This window comes from Aulostomus chinensis, chromosome 3 (assembly GCF_037954235.1).
Source record: "Aulostomus chinensis isolate RoL2024-O1b breed Wild chromosome 3, RoL_Achi_v1.0, whole genome shotgun sequence".
NCBI lineage: Eukaryota > Metazoa > Chordata > Actinopteri > Syngnathiformes > Aulostomidae > Aulostomus > Aulostomus chinensis.
This window is the reverse complement of record NC_141322.1, coordinates 30736520-30757764: the sequence shown is the minus strand read 5'-3', so window position 1 is coordinate 30757764 and position 21245 is coordinate 30736520. Positions and strand designations below refer to the sequence as shown.

At 49.3% G+C, this 21245-nt stretch overlaps 2 protein-coding genes and 1 long non-coding RNA gene across 6 annotated transcripts in view; all 3 read right to left on the bottom strand.

The window, feature by feature from the left end:
- raly (RALY heterogeneous nuclear ribonucleoprotein) overlaps window positions 1-6138 on the bottom strand; it is a 64010-nt gene extending 57872 nt beyond the window's left edge. For both annotated transcript variants that reach the window (XM_086200322.1, XM_086200324.1), the window contains exon 1: window positions 6028-6138. The gene's annotated coding sequence lies outside the window, so the exon portion shown is untranslated. The remainder of the gene's footprint in view (window positions 1-6027) is intronic.
- Window positions 426-3986, bottom strand: LOC147268606 (uncharacterized). 3 transcript variants are annotated; one of them, XR_015112328.1, is made up of 5 exons: window positions 3770-3986; window positions 3358-3417; window positions 3069-3233; window positions 2592-2679; window positions 426-1002 (listed from the first exon to the last, which is right to left on the bottom strand). It is a non-coding gene; the product is annotated as an uncharacterized LOC147268606 (long non-coding RNA). The 3 variants fall into 3 exon arrangements; XR_015112326.1 differs by having other exon boundaries at window positions 3358-3986; XR_015112327.1 differs by lacking the exons at window positions 2592-2679; window positions 3069-3233.
- Window positions 6139-9438: 3300 nt separating the features above from the next.
- LOC147268604 (uncharacterized) lies at window positions 9439-17872 on the bottom strand. The gene is made up of 4 exons (XM_086200896.1): window positions 16947-17872; window positions 11299-11340; window positions 10100-10285; window positions 9439-9824 (listed from the first exon to the last, which is right to left on the bottom strand). The coding sequence occupies exons 1-4, from the start codon at window positions 17159-17161 to the stop codon at window positions 9815-9817; spliced, it is 453 nt and encodes a 150-aa protein (XP_086057022.1). The 5' UTR covers window positions 17162-17872; the 3' UTR covers window positions 9439-9814.
- Window positions 17873-21245: the final 3373 nt, after the last annotated feature.

The window sequence follows — 21245 nt, the reverse complement described above, 5'->3', positions numbered from 1 at the left end:
AACTCCATCCCCGTGAATGTGTGACGTGCTGTTTTTATCGTGGCCGTTGGAAGAGGAGTTCATATTTGACAGAATGAAACTGTTGAGTTCGCATCTTCAGGATTTATGACTTTAAGGTCCTGTCCTGCAGTTCATTTGGGGGCTCGTGAAAGCGTCTAGGACCGCCCCTCCCTTGACGGTCTCGGACTGTCTCCAAGTGAACTCGAGTGGTTCTGCAGCAGAATGAGAACACAATCCCACCCTGATCCGACCCAACTGGAGGAAGAGAACCAGAACACAGGGGATTATGGGCCGTCTGCACACCGCATTTGTTCGTACGTAAACAAACCCTCAGGTCAGGAAAGACAACCAGCTTCTGTTGAAATCTCATGGTTGTGTGGCAGATTTTATTTTTACAATAGAAAACACACACACACACACACACACTCAAATTTTCACAACACATACTTGTGTAATTTCTACTTTGTTCCGTTGCTGATATCAGTAATGACAGTTTGTCTGATCTGTTGGGAGTGAATCAGGGCTCTGCTCGGGGACACCGATCCTTTCACCCACTCAGCACAGACGAGTGGAGGAGCGCCGGCGCCTCCATTCCTCCATCACTGTTTCTTTTGCTGCACATCTGAGCCCAGAAAGACTTCAGTGAGCACATTTGCTGCTCTTCTCCTTCACACACACCCCTCAGCTGGTGCTGCTCTTCTCCTTCACACACACCCCTCAGCTGGTGCTGCTCTTCTCCTTCACACACACCCCTCAGCTGGTGCCGCTCTTCTCCTTCACACACACCCCTCAGCTGGTGCTGCTCTTCTCCTTCACACACACACACCCCTCAGCTGGTGCTGCTCTTCTCCTTCACACACACCCCTCAGCTGGTGCGCTCTTCTCCTTCAAGGGATCCACCGGCTCCCTCAGTAGATCCAGACAGATGGAACAGCAGCTGGATCCTCTGACCAGCTGAGCTTCTCTCTGAGCCATTTCACCTCTTGACTCTGAGGTTCACGTCTGTAGGAATGGAACCAGTTTGAGGTCTGATCTCATCAACATCCTGCAACAATTGATGCTTCTCCCACATGTTGGCCCCTCCCACCTGATGGTTCCTCCCAAGAGCAGATGGGGAAAGTTTACCCTGAACCCTGCCTGTCGCAAATCAGGTGACAAATTTAAAATAATGAATGAGGGGAACGCAGGACTTTCAGATCCTCTGTGAAACCTGTTTTATATCGTTGACATATTAATTTCAGCTTCTGTCACTTTCACTTTCCTGTTGTAGTTTGTCTACTTTTAAGAAAACACCATGACCACCAAGAATGTTGTCCGACCGGCTCTGGAATTGTCTGCGTGAGGAGGGAAGAGTAGAAAAGCCGTCACCACCCATGAGGGAGTTATGAGACCATCAATCCAGGATCCACTTCAGTCTCAGCAGGCAAAGTAATTTTGCTCAGAGTACTGAAGTTCACATTCCTCATCTCTGGACTGGATTTAAGTGGAAATAACGATCATAACCCCAAAAAATCAGAGAACTGTGGTCCATCGTTTCTTGCTGTTGCTGTGAGCCCAGCACTACTCTGGAGATGCCACCTGGGCTGCAGCTCATCTCTGTTCTCTGGATCGGTGGGCTTGTACCTGTACTGCAGCGCATGTCATTGTTTAACTGCTGTGTGACTGTTTCTCAACCTCAGGCTCAGGGTCCAGAGTCTTTTTTGGATCTATTTATTTCTCATCTGCAGGATTTAAAAAAGATTTTTCTTTTTCCTCTTCAGGCGTCTAATCTCAGTCAAACCTCTGAGGGCCACATCGGGCAGAGACGCCCGACGCAGTTTTATATTTTTTCTATGTCTTAGCTGATTCTTCCAGTCAGTATCAAGCGGTCTGCATCGTCTGATTCAGGCACACCTGATGTGTCTGTCTGTCAATCACACAACACCAGTGTGTGTGTGTGTATTTGATCTAAAAATAAAAACCCAGTGAAAAACATGTTATTCTTGAGTAGCTTCATATTCAACCAGGGAATTTTTGTTCAGCCAACGTGAAAAGTTGTCTTGAAATGGCAGTAAATCCACCTCTTCCTGGCGGGACCACATCAACCAGAAATCATCCACAAGTTGGTGCTGCCTTTATATCGTAGTCAGTATCACATCTGACAAACCGAGAGATCCCAGCCTGATCCAACCCACAGGATTATGGGTCGTCTGCAAGACCACAGGCCACATGACAACATTTAGGTTAATGGTGCTGGTCCTCCTACCAGTGACTTGAACATTTGTTATTTGTGCGAATTTCAACTCATGCATTTGGGAAATCTGGTCTGGTAAACAGTTATCGCCTGAAATTAACTCAACCCCTCCATCTTCCCCCTCTTCTCCTGTTGAGGGTGGTGGGGGTGGAGCCTATCCCAGCAGCCTTCCCCCTGGACAGGTCACCAGTCCATCAGGGCCAACACATAGAGACAGACAACCATTGGCTCTCCCAGCCACGCCTACGGTCAATTTAGAGTCTGGATTAACCTGGTCCCTCTTGATGTCTTTGGACTGTGGAGGAAGCTGGAGTACCGGAGAGAACCCAGCAGGAACAGGGAGAACATGGAGACTCACCCAGAAAGACCCCGTGCTGCAGCCGGGGCTCCACCCACAACCTTCCTGCTGGGGGCCACAGTGAGGACCACTGCTCCACCGAGCCACCCTGGAAATTAGTTATGAATCAAAAGTAGAAAATTCTTCTAGGGGTTGTCAGTTCAAGACCTTGTCAACAGGGAGAACAGTGAGAGTGTTTAGTAGGAACAGTAATCATTTCTTGATCATGTCACAGGACTCGTTCCTAGGATTACTGCAGCACTCTAGAGGTACTTCTTTTCCTCCAAACTGCAGCATTCCACTGAAACACAAGCTCCCTCTGCATTATTATAAACTGTTCAGGCCTCCGTCATAATCAGGAAGGTGGATGAGTTCAGCCTTTGTGGTCATCACTCCGCTTAAATCCCTGACCCACAAGTTTTCAGCTGCTGGCTGTATTCGATGTATTTTGGCTAAGAATTCAAATCTCTTGTTCTTGTCACAACACACCCATCTTACAAAAGAAGCGGCAACTCTCACGATTCCACCACGTCAGGCTTGTCTCAGCCACGGCAACGACCGGCAGGTTGCTGACCGCCAGCGAGCAGCAAGGCCCAGCCAGCATGGCGTGTGTCCAGGCGTGCTAGCCGCGCTCAGTGCCAACATCAACAACAGCCCCAAAACCTGCGAATGCGCCACGAGTCAGACGAATAACACCTGAGTTATGAGCCACCTGGACACCGATCCTGTCGATGCTTCGCCTCTTCTGAGAGGGAAAGATGAGGAGATGTGATGGAGGAAGTCTCACCTGAGTTGTATGAAGGGATTCAAGGGCAAATGTTTTCACAGCAGCCTGTATGTTCTTCTTCTAGAATCACAAAATCAAAAGTAAAAATGACCTTTTCAAGTTAAAAAATGACTGAATTCTCTTCTCCTGTCCGCCAACCACGAGTCTACGAGTGAAAGTGCTCCTCGCCCAACTGATCAGTTCCTCGCTGTTCGAGGCCTGGAGTTCCTGAGGCCATGTTTCTCCCCTGCAGGAGGTCAGAACTCAGAGGACACCAGACACACGCGCGGTTCTAGAAGCTTCTACGGTTAACAGCAGCAAACACTGAGTGGGGCTCAATACATCCTAACAACTCTTCATTTCGTGTGTGAGACACCAAACTCAGATATGTCGATCCATCAGCTGGACATTGGGCCGTCGCTGCCTCACGCACCGGTGGCAGCCTTGCTCAGATGTTCCTGTCCTGGAACCTTACGCCGTCATGGCCCTCGTTTACACCAGTAACAGGGGCTCCTGGGAGCAGAGACTTCTTTGAGGAACCTCAACCAGTCCGGTTGACCACCACCCGGAACAGAAGAGACGATGTCCCGACGTTCCTCTGTAGCACAGGTGTCAACTGATCCAGTGGAGCGCCGTGTGGCTGCAGGTTCTCATTCCAACCCAGCAAAAGCAACACCTGATTCTACTTAAATCAATCAAGCTGTGTCCTCACAGCTCATTGGTTGGATCAGGTGTTGCTTTTGCTGGGTTGGAATGAGAACCTGCAGCCACACGGCCCTCTACTGGACCAGTTTGACACCCCTGCTCTGGAGTGAAGCTCCTTTCTATGACGGCGTGGACGCGTGAGACCAGACTGACACGGTAGCAACTGAGCTGGACAGCAACACACTCAGAACAAAGCTTTATTTCTTTCTTAGAAAACCAGCTCTTGTTTTCCTCTTTATTCTCTCTGTGTCTGAACTCCACAAGGAAATTACCTCCACTGCTACGCTGAATGGAGATGGAAAATTTCGTTGCACGGTACTTATGTTCTGCACTGACATAAAGGCTCATTCTATCCTCGAGATGGAAAATTAAATAATGTCAAAGCTGCCATTCATACGAGACTGTGGGACAAAGATCTACAATCTATATTTCATTCTCGGGATGCTCTTCTGAGAAAAACCCTTTCAACTCTGGAGGAAGAACTTGGGAGTCCAGTTAGGAAATATATCAAAACGAGCATTTAATTCTGGCCAGTCGGGGGTTTATGGCCAAATACAAAAACACACACCTGAATAAATGTGCTCTGTAAGTCCAGTACTACAATAATGAACTACTAGTACTCCTTCATCAGTGCGTGTGGTCCGCCAGCTCGTGCTTGATGATCAGCAGCAGCTTGTAAAACCACACTCAGCTACAACCTCCACCGCTGGCAGCCTGGGCGAAATCCTCCCTGCTTTATTTGATTTGCTTCAGGCTCTACATTTTTCAACTTCTCCTACGCAAGGAGGTGAGTGCTGGGGCCAAGGCTGCATGTACGCTGAGGGATTGTGGGTACTGTAGTTTGACTCATATGTTGCACATAGGGGCAGATTTCAAACTAGTGTGGGAACTTCCCACATCGAGATATGTCACTTCCTCTGGACAACACGAGATGATGGCCAGAGTTCAACTGAGCGCAGCTGAGAAGAGGCCAGCAGACGTGTGACGGCGCCTTCACAGCGATCGCTTACTTGTCTTCCTGCTTTGGCTCGCCAGTCGCTCGCTCTGAGGTCGTCCATCTTGAAGTCGGTCGTACCTCGATCCCAGACAGTAATGCAGACACGACAACGCTTTCTTTAACACGTGACCATGCAATAAAATTGATTTTAATTTTTTGATGGATTTATGGGAACAGAGATCTACATATATTTTATATTTTTATAAAAAAAAATTCCTCATAATCAGAATTTGTGTAAAGAGCCTCTGAGGTCCATAAAAAGTGCTTCATAAGGCGTATTAGTTATTATTTATGTTTATAAACCAAAGCGAAGGAAAAAGACCATTTTCCTACTGTAGGTCTCTGCACTTGAATGCCCCACGATAGCAGAGTTTCAGAAGCATCAGCTGATTTATCCTGCAGCTGAAGAGGCTGAAACAGCAGCAGGCCGACAAGCTTCAGGAACCAGCCAGTGTGTGTGTGTGTGTGTGTGTGTGTGTGTGTGTGTGTGTGTGTGTGTGTGTGTGTGTGTGTATGTGTGTGTCACAGAGATTAACTAATGAGATTCAGATAAAAAAAAAAAACAGTTCAGAAAAACCAGCAGCTCCAAGGATAAAGACCAACTCTCCACCATCACCAGGATCAGCACCACCAGCAGCAGCCCCACCAGCAGACCCACTACCAGCAGCACCACCATCACCAGGATCAGCACCACCAGCAGCATCAGTACCACCATCAGCGTCCCTCTGCCCAGCCAGCATCCAAGTTTAGGAGACTTTTCTCAGACTGAAACCCGACAGCAGAGCTGACGCCAAACCAGATCACCAACGTCAATTATTAAAATGAATTTAAATTTGAGAAAAAAGTCAACGGAAGAGAAGTTTCCCTCTAAAAACAACGACGACAACAACAACAACCGCTGAGGAAGGATCAGGGTAGAAGCTCCAGGAGCAAAACCGGTGCCAGAGAGAAACCCGGCAGTAAGAGAGGAAGAGCGAGACACCACTGACCTTTCAACGGAGGGAGGGCGGGATGGAGGGATGGAGACGAGGGGCAAAAATACTCCGAGGACGAAGGAGCGAGAGGAGCCGGGTGAGCAGCTGCGGGCGGACTCGGCGAGTCTGAAGCGGCGACTGACCAGCAGCAAGCAGCCAGCGAGAGGAGCAAACCACCGCGCTGGCGGGGAGGGGTGAGGGGGAGGAGGAGGAGGAGGAAGGTTTGGAGACCAGGAGGGGAGACGAGGGGAGATCCGGCATCCGGGCGACCCCTGGAGTCTCCGTGCGAGGTTTGGCACCTGGACAGACGCCGCGCTACGGTCAGAACTGTGTGGAATAATCCGATATTAAGATTATTGCTCAATAATCCTGAACAGACACGACGAGCAGACGCAGTCATGGGGGGGGGGGGGGGGGGGGCAGGACCCCAGTAGAACCCACAGCAGGGGGTCAACATGAAGTATTTAATCAGAACGCAAAGTAACAACTCAAGGTGTATGAAGGTCAACGAAGCGGTCAACAGGCAGAAGTCCTGCACGACGACAGGTGACAGTACAGATGACATTACAGGTGACAGTACAGATGACAGTACAGATGACAGTACAGGTGATAGTACAGGTGACAGTACAGGTGACAGTACAGGTGACAACACAACCGAGTGGAAAAACAAGACTGAGAACTAAACTTCCTGGACCTGGAGGGGCTGGGAACATGACGTGGTAACAAGACATGACAACGACAACCGAGCACAAACACAATCATCCAGACGATGGGACACACAGGTCAAACACGCAGGTGAGACACCTGAGGGGGCACAGGAAGACAGGACACCGCCTACAAAGTAAAACAAGAACACCAGACAAGGATCATGACACGCAGACTGAACTCAAACTCCCAACTCAACTCGAGTACCAGACCAAGTGATGTCATCAGCTCCGGATCCGATCAGACAACCAATCGATACTTTCCTGAACTGAATCCACCGTCCTCCCAGGTTAGAAATCCATCTTAAGCAGTATGAGGCATCGTGACTAATAATAATAATAATAATAATGATAATGATTGACACAAATAAATGTAAATGTCAGTTCCCCAGCGCCCTCAAGCTGCTGCTTCTGTCCAGCCAAGACTTTTCTGTCACAAATGATGACAAAAACAGCACAAACCCTGATGCGTGAGAGTCTGGAACCAGACTCACTTCTCTGTGACTTCGGAATGCAGGAAGAGCCAGCCACGTATATTTAGCCCGAAGCTAACGGAGGCTGGCGGCTAACAACAGCTAAAGTGCCTAAAAACGTGTGACGTCGCAGCATCCGGAGGACGAGGGAGACAGGAGGGTGTGAGGAGAGACAGAACATTTGTTGACTCTGCTGCTGCTTCCTTCGGTCTTTCTTTGTTTTCTCCAAAGACTGAAGAGAAAAACAAGAAAGAGAAACGAACAGAGAGAGAGAGAGAGAGAGAGAGAGACTCGCTCATCAGATGACAAAGGCGACACCAGAGGACGGGAATCCCTGGCGGTTTACAGTCACGTCTTCCAGAGGAGCAGGGCGCAGTGGTTGTACGACTGACGGCGGCACTGATCTTCAGCAGTCCTGCTGCGCTGCCCTGCCTGTCCTCCAGGGCCACCGCAGCCTTGGCGCCGCTGCCCCGGTGTATCGGCCTCATTCATGCAGGGAGTTTCAGTGGTTCGTTCTCCTGTGTGTTCAGACTGGAAAAGCTAGGGAGGTTGGACAGGAAGTCAGCAGGCTCGGCCCACAGAGCTTCGGCACTGGTGTGGCCTTCATTCCTGAGCCATCAGGCCGACCCTGCTGTGGCGTACAAACACCTTCCATCATGGACTGGATCGCTGCTCGGGTCAGGAACGCAGACATGAAGCATCTTCTCAGGTGAGAAATGTAGGTTTGTATGCATGAGGCTTTTATTCTGGTGACTCGGCCGAGCAGAGCCTCAACTCTGCCGGCGTGACAGTTTAATTTTCTATGTTTGACCTTTTCACGTGGCGCATTCCCTGATAAGCCCAGATAGAAGAAAACGCAAGCACATGCACACACGCGCGCGCGCGCGCACACACACACACACACACACACACACACACACACACACGTTACTCTGTATTTTCTCCCATTATTTCACCCTGCAGCAGCCCGGTAACCGCCTCCCCGCCGCCACCACCCGCTGACACCCTTCCATGAACACACACACTGGAGTCGGCACTGTCACACATTGACAGTCGCGGGTGTTTTTGTCTAAAATCATCAAAGACCCCGTCAGACGACCTCAGAACCTGTTGGTCCTGTTGCAGAAGTCCTCTTGTGCATGTCCGTCAGAGAACTGGGAGAGTCTTGAACAAACCACGTCTACAAGAGTAAACATGAGTGTCGGCATGTTGAAGTGTCTTTGAGCGTTCATGGTTATGTATCGATGACATCATCAGCGCCGCCTGGTTGGCAGGTAACACCATAATTCCACATGTATACAGTACACATGCAGTCGTACTGAGCATGGTATCTTAGAAACAAATGACAGTGAGCTGTCTCGCTTTCTCTCTCTCTCTCACACACACACTCACGCACGCACACACACACACACACGCAGGCACGCCTCTGTACCATGATCTTGAGTGTGATGGCTCCAGCTACAATAATGACACTAAATCACCCCAGACCTCCAGTGTAGGAGGTTCTCCTCTCCATCTGTTCAGGATCCTGGAGGGGAGCTCTTTGTTTCCAGTCCACTGTTCTAGTCGCTCGTACCGCTCAGGAGTGCCAATCATCACCAGACGACAGAACGTCTTCACAAAGGGGAGACAAGCTCTGAAGTGTTGCTGCTGCTCTTTCAGTTTCAGAAAAGAGACGTTGGGAGTTGCAGGTCATTTGCTTTAAGGCTGTCAGTCTGACTGGGATACGGAGGAACGTCCTCGCCCAGCAGACGTCTGACGAGTCCTTTCATCATCTCAGTCAACCACGTTATTGACAAAGCCTGAAACCTCCACACCACGAGGGGATGCGGTGAGCACAGTCCCGACATTGAAGCAAGGTTTGGGACCAAACCAAGCCAGATCCAATGCTCGAAATCTGGGAGCCTCAATCCAGACATGCAGGCGTGAAAACACCCGAAAGTGTGACACCAGCCAGAGCTCGCCCCCCTCGGCATCCACCTCAGGTGTGATCCAGACACTCCTGGTGAAAGAAGTCTTTAATGGATTCCCACTCCACCAACATCCACAACGTGGCACTAAACAGAATAAATGCGTCCACTGTGTATTTTGGCTCTCCAGCTGATTTCCTCAACAAATACAGCTGCAAAGCCCACGAATCGCAGCCCTCGTTTCTGTGGCGTGAACATCCACCTGTCCTCCTGTCGTCAGAAGGACACGCAGCAACAGGTCAATGAGCCACACATTTGTTTGGCTTGCGTTTGCCGGGGAAAGAGCGCTGAAAGCCCTGGGTGGTGTGAACGTTCTCCGATGGCTCTTCTGAACGGGCCGTCCCGCTGAGACCAGCGCTCTCACTCTCACAGCTCACTTGTCCTGGGAGGCGACATCAAGACGGACAACAAATGTTGACAGGCCTGCACTGAGATCACCACGGCACCCACCGACCAGCAGCTGACAGCGGGCGAGATTAACCAGGAGTACGGTTGTGAAACTCCATGCAGCATCTGCTGGTGACCTTTGACCTGCAAAATCATTGCAGGTCATCCCTGACACAGTTGTTCTCTGGTCTGTCTGGCTGGTGTCGTGGACGAACCCCAGCAGGAACCGGCTCTGCTCCTGAACCAGCATTGATGATGCAATATCTCACTATGTCCCCCTGCAATAAAGATGAGATGAGATGAGATTCAGCTTTATTGTCATCGTACAGGAAACGAAATGCAGTTAGCATCTAACCAGAAGGGCATTAGCAGTAATCATATAATTATGTACAGTATAAACACGGTAAGGTGCAAGAATGAAGTAAAGTCATAAGTACTATAGATACAGGTAAATGCAGTAGAAGGTGCGGGATGAAGTTATGTAATAAATCCTATAGATACAGGCTATGACTACGATACTTTTGGATGATTACAATGATTATGATAGAATTACAGTTTTGTCCAGCAGTGCAATGGAGAAGGTGCAGTTGCAAATACGATGAAGGCTGAAGAAGCACCCTCGTCATCCCCGGTGCTCGAGTGTGTCTGTGGCACGTCTGTCGCCTCCTGAGTTTGTGCGGCGTCGGTGCGTAAGACTGGGGGGTCGTTCCTCTTGAGGGACATGAAAGTTTTGATCTTGCTTGAGATAAAAAGCACAGTCACAGGTTAACATCTAGCCTCCAAATCCAGCTGATCCCACACACACACACACACACACACACACACGGTCTCGTGCAGTCTGGAGAGAAGTAGGACCATCCAGGTTTTATATTATTGATTCACTGCAGCTCTCAGTGTTTTCCTACTCATTATGAGCTGCACAGCCACACAGCAGTTGCCTCCGACACGACTGACTCTCACAGGTTACGTTTGTGTGGTGTTCTGGTGTGGCGCAGAAACGTTCAAACCACAAGTGAAATTCCTGCACAGACATCAGGCAAAAGATTAAAGAGAAGACAGTTGGTGGTTCGGTGGATGAATTTCCCCCGAGTCAGCAGCAGGAACAAGACCAGCTTTGCATAAGTGTGTGTGTGTGTGTGTGTGGGGGGGGGGGGGTGGACAACTTCTGGAAGCAGATTACAGGAATGTTCTTATTACTACTGAAAAGAACCGACTCCTGGGTTTTCACGGTGTCACTGGAGACATTCAGACGCCTCAGTGAGGGGGAGGTGTCTTCATCTCCCTCAAATTGTTTGTTCGAGCCTGGATTCGCTGATGACGGAGACAACCAGCAACTGTCGCCTGTCTCCTCCCCCTTCATGTGTGCCATCCTTGTGGCCTCCAGCTAGCTCACGAAGCTAAGCCAGCCCTCGCCAGGCTCCAACTTCATCTTTCACCGGAGTAACGTTCCCTCTGACAGGAGCGTAACACTCCACCAGCACGGAGAAGGTTATCTCCCTTGGGCTCTCAGCTCTGGGGCCTGCAGGAGGAGCCCAGGGCGTCAAGGTCTAATCTTAAAACGTTCCTGTATAAGGTAGCGTTCTCTTCTTTCGTTCTATTGTTATCACTCACTTTGTTGACGTGTTCTTTTAACTGCTCCAGCCTTCGTATGTACAGAGATGCTACATACCAGAGGTTCAGAACACGTGACCCAAACCCGCCTGGATCCCTGTGATCGCGTAGTTGTTCTGAGGTTGACGGGATGATTCTCACCGGGTGCCGATGGTTCCGTGAGCCCTGGTGAGAGTCCAGCTCCTGTTAACATGGGAGAACGGAGAGAACGTGTGATGTGCAGCCAATCTGATGAGATTCTAATTAGCTTGATGTTGTCTGTGTCCTGACACGTTGACAAAACCAGACCACACGCTGCCAAATTCACCTACAGCACGCGGCACAAATTCAGAATTCAAAGTGGCAGTGTGGCTATTAATTATCTGAAAATTGGCAGGAAATTCATCACACCAGCACAGAGCGGCTGTTCTGGAGTGTGTGTGTGTGTGTGTACCGTTTATGCTCTAGATAGCTGATAATGTTGTTATTTGATTCAAAGTCATTTACACGAGACACGGACAGCAAAGGTGAGCAAACGGCTGCTGGGCGCGACTTCAGGTGTCAGTTTCACAGGCTTCAGCTGGTCTCTCGTTGTCCCGAGATAGAAATAAAACTCCAACTCCGGTTAGGAATCCTGTAGATTCAGGCTTGGAGACACACCTCCAACCACAGAGCAGCCCTGTCCCGGTCAAGGACGTCACCGGCACCAGCATCTAACTGGCTCCGAACAGCAAGGCGGCCCTAATTTGGAGAACAAGCAGTAGAGTTCCAGATGATCTTGGCTAGATAGGAACACCTGGAAAGCTGTCCAGATGGATACCACCTGGAAGGCTCTCCAGCGGACCACCGCCCACCACCAGGGGGGCTGCTGGCTCTGTTCTCTGTGTTGCTCTGGCCTGGTTTGGTGTCCATACTGATACATCAGCCGTACGTGCAGGTGGGAGGCTGGATGAGAGTATTTGTCATGAGGCCGGGGATTCTTTTCACGGGGGAGGGTTGTCTGTTCCTCCTGCAGGCCACGCCCCCCTGGACAGACTCCTCACCTTTTGTTTGTCTTTGAGTTTAAGATTGATGAATTAAAAATTTAGGTTAGTTTAATATCAGGCTTGAGCACACAAAAAGACAGAAGCCCCTAAACACACCCAGCCTACCAGCTCCTTCTACAGTCGTGTCACAGCGAGTCTCCAAGACCATCCCAGCCTTTTGAGGAACACTCCAGCTTTTTTCCATGGAGTGACGCAGCGGCTGAGGGCTCCCTGAAGGCCTCCTGGGCTCGTTAACACCTCGTTTTCTCCTCATTAGGCCGAGATCAAAGACAGGGAGGTAATTAACAAGGTTCACACCACTGTAGGCTGATGTACCGCCCCAATCCCTTTTGCTGCAGAAGGGCTTAGCTAGCGCACACACACACAAACACACACACGCAGCATACACACCTGCTCACACACCACCTGGCTACACAGTAAATCACGTTTACTTTCGCTGAATTTTCAGCAGCGTATCTTACACACACACACACACACACACACGCACAGTGAGGAGCAGCAGACGTGGTTGATCCCTGCGGGGGTTTTACAACATGCAGCACAGATGAAGCGAGGGATCGACCGACAGTAGACCTGTTCAGAACGCTCTTGGCATGCTTGTCAGTGTTGTTCCATGCAGTTCAGATGAATTCAAACACACACACAGAATTACTCAGAGTTGCATCAAATAATTGCCATGAAAGTTTCTGATTCTCTCCCCCTCATCAGTATTTCTCGGCGCACACATGCCTGCTTCCCTCTGTCTTTGGTTTGGGTTTCCTGTCGGTCACTCAGACGTTTCACTCCAGCGGAGCTGCACTTACAGCAACTTTCCAGGTCTCAGCTGTAAGATTATTTTCTCAAAGTTCATGAGTTTTCTCGTCTTTTCTGAAACGTTGACATCTTGTCATTTAACACTTGCCACTGATGTGGCTAATGAAGTCCGGCCATTGCTGGACATCTGGACATCTTTCCAACGAGGCCATGAGGAGGTTCACCTCAACGTACAAGTTTAGTTCCTCCAAGTCGAACCGATGCAGATCCAACATGAAGCTGAGCTTCTCTGGTACCGATCTGGAGTCCTCAGCCCACTCCTCATGTGCTGATTGACAGTTTCTATTGGGGGAGGGGCGGAGCCACACCCTGGCTGGGTCACCAGTCAATCACAGGATTAAAATGTAGGAACAACCATTTCCTCTCGTACCCACATGTAAGGTGGAGTTTCCAACCATCCAAACATGCTTCTGATCTACTGGAAAGAGCGACACCCCTGAAAAGTGAACAGCACGATCTTTGCGGAGGCGGCGCGCACAGCGGTGCTGCTCGCCTGAATCACTGATCAGACAATAGGAGCCAATTAAATGTTGTGTGAGGATGTATATTTCATGCAAGTCTTCTCCCAGATCCAAGGTGCGCTCACGCCAACCCAACATACATATTCAGTGTGACACGCTAAACACCCCCTAAAATGCACACGCAGCGTTCCCCTCACCACATCAACAGCAGGGCACGTATCGCTGGGGATGTGTTATTCATGTTCCCTACTAGCGTTCCTCAAGTGTGGCTGAACCTCTGTGGCGTGCTGGCAGCGAGCTGCCCCGAGGCTACCGGAGCTCAGGGAGATGTGCACAGGCCCCAGAGACAGATATGAGAGAGATATGCTGACACAGTTCGGTGATCAGTGATCCTGAAATAGGTCCCAGGGGCTCTGGAGGAACTCACAGGAGAGTTCAGGGTCTCTTAATGAGGTTCTGAAGTGTTCTTTAGAGAGTACCACTGAAGTGATACTGGAGGGTTTTGAGTGACTTATCAGGGTACTTTGGTACCGTGACAAGAGTTCTCGGGGGACACTGGTTTGTTCTTCAGGATCCTTGATGGTTTTAACAGATCCCAAGGAATGCCTGTAGTGGAGAAGGGCCAGAACTTCTTGAGAATTTCAGGGTATGAGGTCCTTTGGGTCTTTGAGGAGAACTCAGGACTTCTTTGGGAAGTGTCTTTCAAGAGAAGAGGGACGGGAGCTCAAGAGGTGCTCTTGGAGGGTTAGTGGGCTCCAGAGGTTCCCAGGAGAACTTCATGTGTGCCGGGAGGCAGAGCTCCTCTTGTATGATCCAGAAGGGGTTCCAAGGACCTGCTGTGAGGATGTCAGACTATTTGAGTGAAGCACCGGGTCGAGGGAGTTGTTGAGGAGTTACCTCCAGTTGTTCTCATGGGACATGCTGCATGCTGGTCAAAGATGAAGACAAAGTTTGGGAAAATCTGAGAGGACGCCAGGGAGGGAGAGAGCTGATCAGTCACATTCCACTAAGATCTGCTACGTCGGAGCTCATTCACAAAAGGGGTGTCCATCTCTTTCAGAGTTTGCCATTTGTTGAAAAGGAGGAAACCATGAGTCCAGCGAAAAAACCTGTATGACATCGAGGAGCTTCTCCAGATGTCTTTACCAGCTGAGGTATGGCAATGCTGACTCGTTTAAGTGGTTCGAGACTCTTAAAATCCTTCAAAATGGTCTAAAAATCAGCTTTTATGAAGCCAGAACTAAAAGGAGCACTCTGCCAGTGATTTTTAATTCAGTTCATACTGGTCACTAAAATCCTTTCCCCCGTCAAGGACAAAACAAATCCAGTCAGCTGCGCTCACTCTCCTTGCTGCACAGGTCTTCAGAGCTGAGCAGAGACGCAGGCCCTTGGCTATTCACTTGTTACGATTGTGCAATGATCTATTGGAGCCTGTGTGATGAAGTCGATGCGTCACTGAAGTTCTCATCGCAAACATCCTCGTCAGCTGGGATTCCCCGAGATTCTGGACCTGGACGCTGAGCGATGGGCCACACAGAACTCGCTGTATAAAGAATGTGTTTTGGTGTTGGAGCCTCTATATATTATGAATGGAGCAGTTGCCTGGAGCGCCTCCTGGGAGGGAGGAATGAAGCCGAGCTGTGATACGAAGGAGGGAGGGAGGAGGAGAGGAGAGGAGAGGAGAGGAGAGGAGAGGAGAGGAGAGGAGAGGAGAGGAGGAGTTCATACTCAGAAACTCTGCGTTGGCTGACCAACTCCAAATTAAAAATGGCTGCTCTGTGCATCAAGAGTGTGGGCACTTTGATAACCATCATTAGCACCTGTGTGAAAGCGACACTTCACCCAAAGTGATTTTTGCCTTTCAGCGACTCAAAATCTCGTGCTGAGCTTGAAAAGATGCTCCTACTTTTGACGTTACTTCTGTGTGGCTGCAGAATGCAGAAAGAGCCAGCCACGTACCGTGTACTCAGAAGTCCTTGATCCTTATATTAGATCATATTATTTATCCCTCCATGTATATTAACTGCACATATGCACACAACCCCAACATATTTAAATGTATCAACACACAAGACAAAATATGAGTAGGGCACGACACCGGGGGTCCGTTCAAGACGAAAGGACGACGGTAAGATTGTTGTAAACTTGTTTCAGCTCAGAAATCTCCAGTGTTGCTCTCAGACGTTTGTTTGCCGCCGCGGCAGTGAGGACAGGCAGAATCAGCATTAAATGCTGAGTGATGGAGGACAGAGAAAACACCTGCTAATTCTCTCACTGCCATTTGCTGTGATTTCCCCGCTGAGCTGCTTCCTTATTATTCAATTAGAGCATGAAAGTCGTCTGAACTTCTGCGGCAAACACAACCTGCTGCAGCTTGTACTCGTTCACAGAGGACAGAGGAGCGCGTGAGAGGGAAGCCAGCAGGCTGAGGGTCCGGGCAGCCTGGGGAGTTCCAGCGGTACCAGTGCAACACTCCGGATCACGGCACCTTGAGTGCACAGACATTGGAGGAGGCTGGAGACACAGTTCAGTCTCAAGCAGAATAACGCTGAGTGTAGAGCTCACTGCACATTGCGGCCATGCAACATTAACCGTGTTTATCCTATGAAGTTGTGATGTCATGAGAAGTGGAACACATGGTTATTACCAACAGAGTGAGATAAACTGACAGTAATCAACACGTTTAGAAGTAATGCTGTACAACGTGCAACACCACCCACGGAATTTCAGAAATATTCTTCCATTTACTACGTCGGTAGCTTGAGCCACGCTGCACTGCACTCGGCGTGAGCCTCTCGCAATGTTAGCAGGCGCAGCACCTGAGCTGTCAGCGGCCTGACTGATGGCAGCTTGCCTCATGGCGTCTCAGCTCCGAAGTGAATTAGCTTGATAAACATGAGGAGCTGGCAAAGGTAGCAGGGAAATGGAGGCTTTCCTACTCGGGGCTGAATTTCTAAAGAATGACGAGGGGCTCAGGCGGTAGTTGTGTTTCCGTGTGTCGGCCCCGTGACGACGAACAACCTCACACGCGGGGCGAAAGTCCTCACCTAAATCAAATCTGTTGCGGTGCCTCTGCTTCAGACACGAACCTCCTCTCGACAGACACGGGTACGGCCTCCTAGGGTGGCCGCTTCAATCAACACCTGCTTTATGGTTCGAAGCTGAGCTGATTAGACCGATCAGCGCATCACCCCCACCCCCCCAACTGCCTGCTGTGCACCTCGTGGAGGAACGAGCAGGTTTCTGTAGAGGAAACAACCTGTTTTTCCCTCCTCTGCCCTGTTGCATTTATCAAAATGGTTTTCAATTGGGCTTTTTATTTTTTGTCTGACGATATAATCTGTAAGGACAAGACTCCGCCAGCGCGCCCGCACAGAAATACTGGCGACATCTGTTAAGATGACCCGACAGCAGCGCGAGGCATCCGCACAGTTGAGGCGTCGCTGGGTTGAGGAACGACAGCTCAGGAAACTTCATCAGGTAGGTTCACCTTGTCACCAGCAGTGGTGCTGTCTCACACTCCACTGTCCCACAGAGGCGGGACACGCCGGCGTGTTCGTCTGCCCGTCGCTCATCCAGGATGATGGTGTCGTGTTCACAGAAAAGAGAAGAGGATACGAGAAGAAACAAGGATTTTATTTTAACAGGGTCAAATTTAAAAAATAAAAAAGGATTTTCCTGATAACTTTCACTGTCCGTGGGCATCGACAGCCAAAACTAGGAGCCAGGAACATCTTTTTTTTTGCCTTGCTGGAATTAAGTGTAACTGCACATGTGCTACAGTAGGTGGCAGTGGTGCTGTCATTGTCCAAGTGGCAGGCAGTATGAGCCCAGTATGGCGCAGTTTTCCTGGCGCACACAGCTCAGAGTGGGAGATACGACGAGCAGACAGAGACACCACGGAGAGGCGGAGAGAGACGGAGAGGCCAATGAAAGTCTCCTGAAAAGCGAAGACCAGGAAATATGACGAAGGGAATGTAGCGCTTGGCTTTGGTGGGAGACCAGGAAAGACTTTCAACAAACATTGATGATAAAGTTCTTGTTTGTTGTAAGTCGGTCAAAAAATGTTTGTAGTTCAAATACGAGGAAACTAGGATTTCATTTAAATCTTTTCTGTTACAGACCAAAAAAATGCTAAAAGTTATTCTTTGTTGTAAGTTGAACGAGATTCCTTTTGTTTTCTTTAATGTTAACAAGGATACAATGTTATGCAAAGGTGTACTTATAAAAATTTTATAGACAAATGACACTATTTATAGTCACGGCAGAGAGTGGGGGGCGTGAGATGGTTTCTCCTTTCTGGGGGAGTGGGGGGGGGGTGTAACAGAAAAGGAGCGCTGCTGTAGAGGGAGACAGGAACTCACCCCGCCAACACCCATGCAGGACGGTGGGACTCCAGGATGGGACCACCTGGGTCTGCACTGATTTACGTTAAGTAAACCCTGTCAGGAAATCTGCCTGATTCCCTCGCAGGACGCAGCCTCCTGCTCAGCCCGCTTCTGTCTGCAGCGAACAAACACCTCCAGTACTTTGGGCCTGGACAGTGAGGATAATGAGATTTGGAAAGGTGAAGATAAATACGCTGGCAGACTGTCGGCGTGATGGATGAATGGGTGATGACAGGTGGAGGCTTCATAGGAGACGAGATTAAAGAATGAAGAGGGGAAAAGGGAGGCAAATAGATGGAGAGATGAATGGAAGCTGGAGAGGACGGTGATGGAGTGGTAGAGGAGTGGATGCAGCGCCTACACAGAAACGCTACACTCAACAGTGTCACTCTGGGAGTGATAGCCTATCAGGAAAATGGTGCCTTTGATGACAAAACAAACCTTCTTTTTTTTGTTTACACATTTAACTTCTTTGTTTTCCATGGAGAACGCTAGGATGCCAAAAATTTAAAATTGGATTGCAAGCAACAAAGTACTGCTACTGATGCCAGAGCAGTGATAAACAGAGGAACAGGGGGAGCTGCTGGCTAAAGCCTGGAGGAACAGATAACGGCTCAGATACATGGAGGAGCAACAGGCACCTGAGGACTCTGGCGTGCAGACGCGGCCCCGGGAGCCTGGGACGCTGTGCCTCTGAACCACTCACTCAGAAGACAAACAAGAGAGCAGGGCAGGACTGAGACCTAATCCCTGGAGAAGAGTCAGCATCGCTGAACGTCCCTCGTCTCAGCGTCACGGGGGGGGGGGGGGGGGGGGTGTAACTGAATGGGTTGGAGTTAAACGCCTGAAATATGGTCAGCTGTTCAGATCTTCAGCTTAGTAGGATTAAGATTTAATCTGAAATACAGACAAAAAACTTGCTTGTGAAAAATACGTTCAGCGCCGTAAAAAAAACCCCTGTTTAACAAGACCAGAGGGGTTGCCATGGATGCCATCAAACGCCATCGCACCGATAACAGCGGCGCTAAGCGAGTTTACGTGTCTGTGGTGTCGTTCATTCATAACTTGTGGTTCCAACGGAGTTACAGTTTTGTTTTTTTTTGTTTTGTCTTTTCAAACTGAAGTGTTTGCGATGGACAGAGAACCACGTCTGGAGGCCTTGCTGTTAGCCGTCCGTTAGCTTCAATCTAAACATACGGCACATTTCTGCATTCTGGACTCACAAAGTAGTAACACAGGAAGGAAAGTCTGTTAGTGACCTCAACACAACTATTGGGGAGTCCTCGAAAAGCAAATGCATTTTGGGGGGGGGGGGGGGGGTACCACTTTAAGCTAGATCACATGACGACAACAAACAGGCAACATGGCTGCCAACTAAAACTCTGCTCTATTTCTACTGTTTAAAATAGAGAAAAGTGACAAAAATCACATCATCAACCCCAAAACCCAAACAGGGAAAAAATGAAATACAAAAGGTTAATCTAAGTAACACTATTGTGATGTCAAGTCACTAGCCAAAAGGCCACCGTTAAAATTAGCTACACAAAAACTAGCATGTCATAACAGAAAGGCCAGGACTTTGTAGGGCAGTAACTCTTCAGCCAGTGAGCGCTCTTTACACAGCTGGGTCAGAATCAGAGGCTGAGGCTAATTATGCGTCACTGCAGGAGGCCTCCCAACTTGGTCCTAGCAAGCTGGTTCTACAGCAAACAGGTCCCCAGAGACCCGCCAGGCCCCACATGACAGCTGGAGAGAGGGAGATAAGCTCCCAGAGAGCCTGTCAGATCGATGCCGCGGTCAAAGAGCCGTCATGTTTGCTCGCATCACTTCTCTTTTTCTTGGAGTCTGCACTCAAGTCCACAAACTGCAGCCACGGGAGCACAGAGACGCACAGTAATGGAGAGGGGGTGAGATGAGACTTTTGTCTCTTGGGTTTAGACCAATAATGTACAAGACAAAAGGAATCATCAGTCACCCGTTGGAATCTTAGTAGTGTTTAAATTCAACTAGTAATAAAATCATGCAATCACAAAAAAAGTTCTCTTGTGGCTCAACTTACCCCCGTGATGAGCAGGCCCCCCCCCCCCACGCACGAGGCCGTGGTTGCTTGTTCCGTGGAGTGGGAGGGAGGTGAACGCAGGGAATATTTAGCTTTTAGAAGAAGAAGAAGCAGACCAATGCTGCACTGTGGTGCAAATATTACATCCTGTGTTCACTCGCTCAGGGCCAGCAGTGGGGGTACACAGCTGAGCCCCCCTGTGTGTGTGTGTGTGTGTGTGGGGGGGGGGGGCGGGGGGGGGGTCAGCACGGTGAAAAACAAGGCATTTCTGGACAAAGAGACAGCTTAAATCCAGGAAATGCAGCATCCCCATCAACTTCACCACAAAGCTTCGCCCTCAACAGAAAACAGCTCTCCCACCCTCTCTTGGTAGCGCGCACACACACACACACACACACACACACACACACACACACACACACACACACACAAATCTTCTACTTAATCCAGCCGGCTGCTTGCCTCCTCAACATCTTGGTCCGGGAGAACATCCTGTGTCCTCCTCTCTTGACTCAGTGTAACACCCCTGCTTCTCTTCATTAACCCTCCCACATGTCTCCTCAGGCTGAGGCATCTGCCAACAGCCTTGGGTTCCTTATTCACCCTCCTGGAAAATAAATCAAGAAAAATCAGGAAACCTGGATGCACTTGCATCCACCACTTCAGATACTTTTCACTCTCAAGTCTCAGATTTTAGAGGAAATGTAAATGAAGCTCTCTCATTTTCATAACATCGTTCACACTGTCTGGTTCATAGCACGTGAGAAGGTGTCCTCTACTGTTGTCATTGTCTTGGCAGTGACTGACTGTGGCCAAACCCTCACCAAAAGCTAAGAGATACTAGCTTACACAAAGCTAAAAGCCTACACAATGCTAATGAAGACGTAAGCTCCAAAAAGCTAACAGAGATATGAGAACCATGAGGCTAACAGAGACGTTAGCTACATGAGGCTAACAGAGACATTAGCTACATGGGGCTAACAGAGACATTAGCTACATGAGGCTAACAGAGACATTAGCTACATGGGGCTAACAGAGACGTTAGCTACATGAGGCTGACAGAGACATTAGCTACATGAGGCTAACAGAGACATTAGCTACATGAGGCTAACAGAGACATTAGCTACATGGGGCTAACAGAGACATTAGCTACATGGGGCTAACAGAGACATTAGCTACATGAGGCAACAGAGACATTTGCTACATGAGGCTATCAGAGACATTAGCTACATGAGGCTTACAGAGACATTAGCTACATGAGGCTAACAGAGACATCAGCTGCATGAGGCTAACAGAGACATTAGCTACATGAGGCAACAGAGACATCGGCTACATGGGGCTA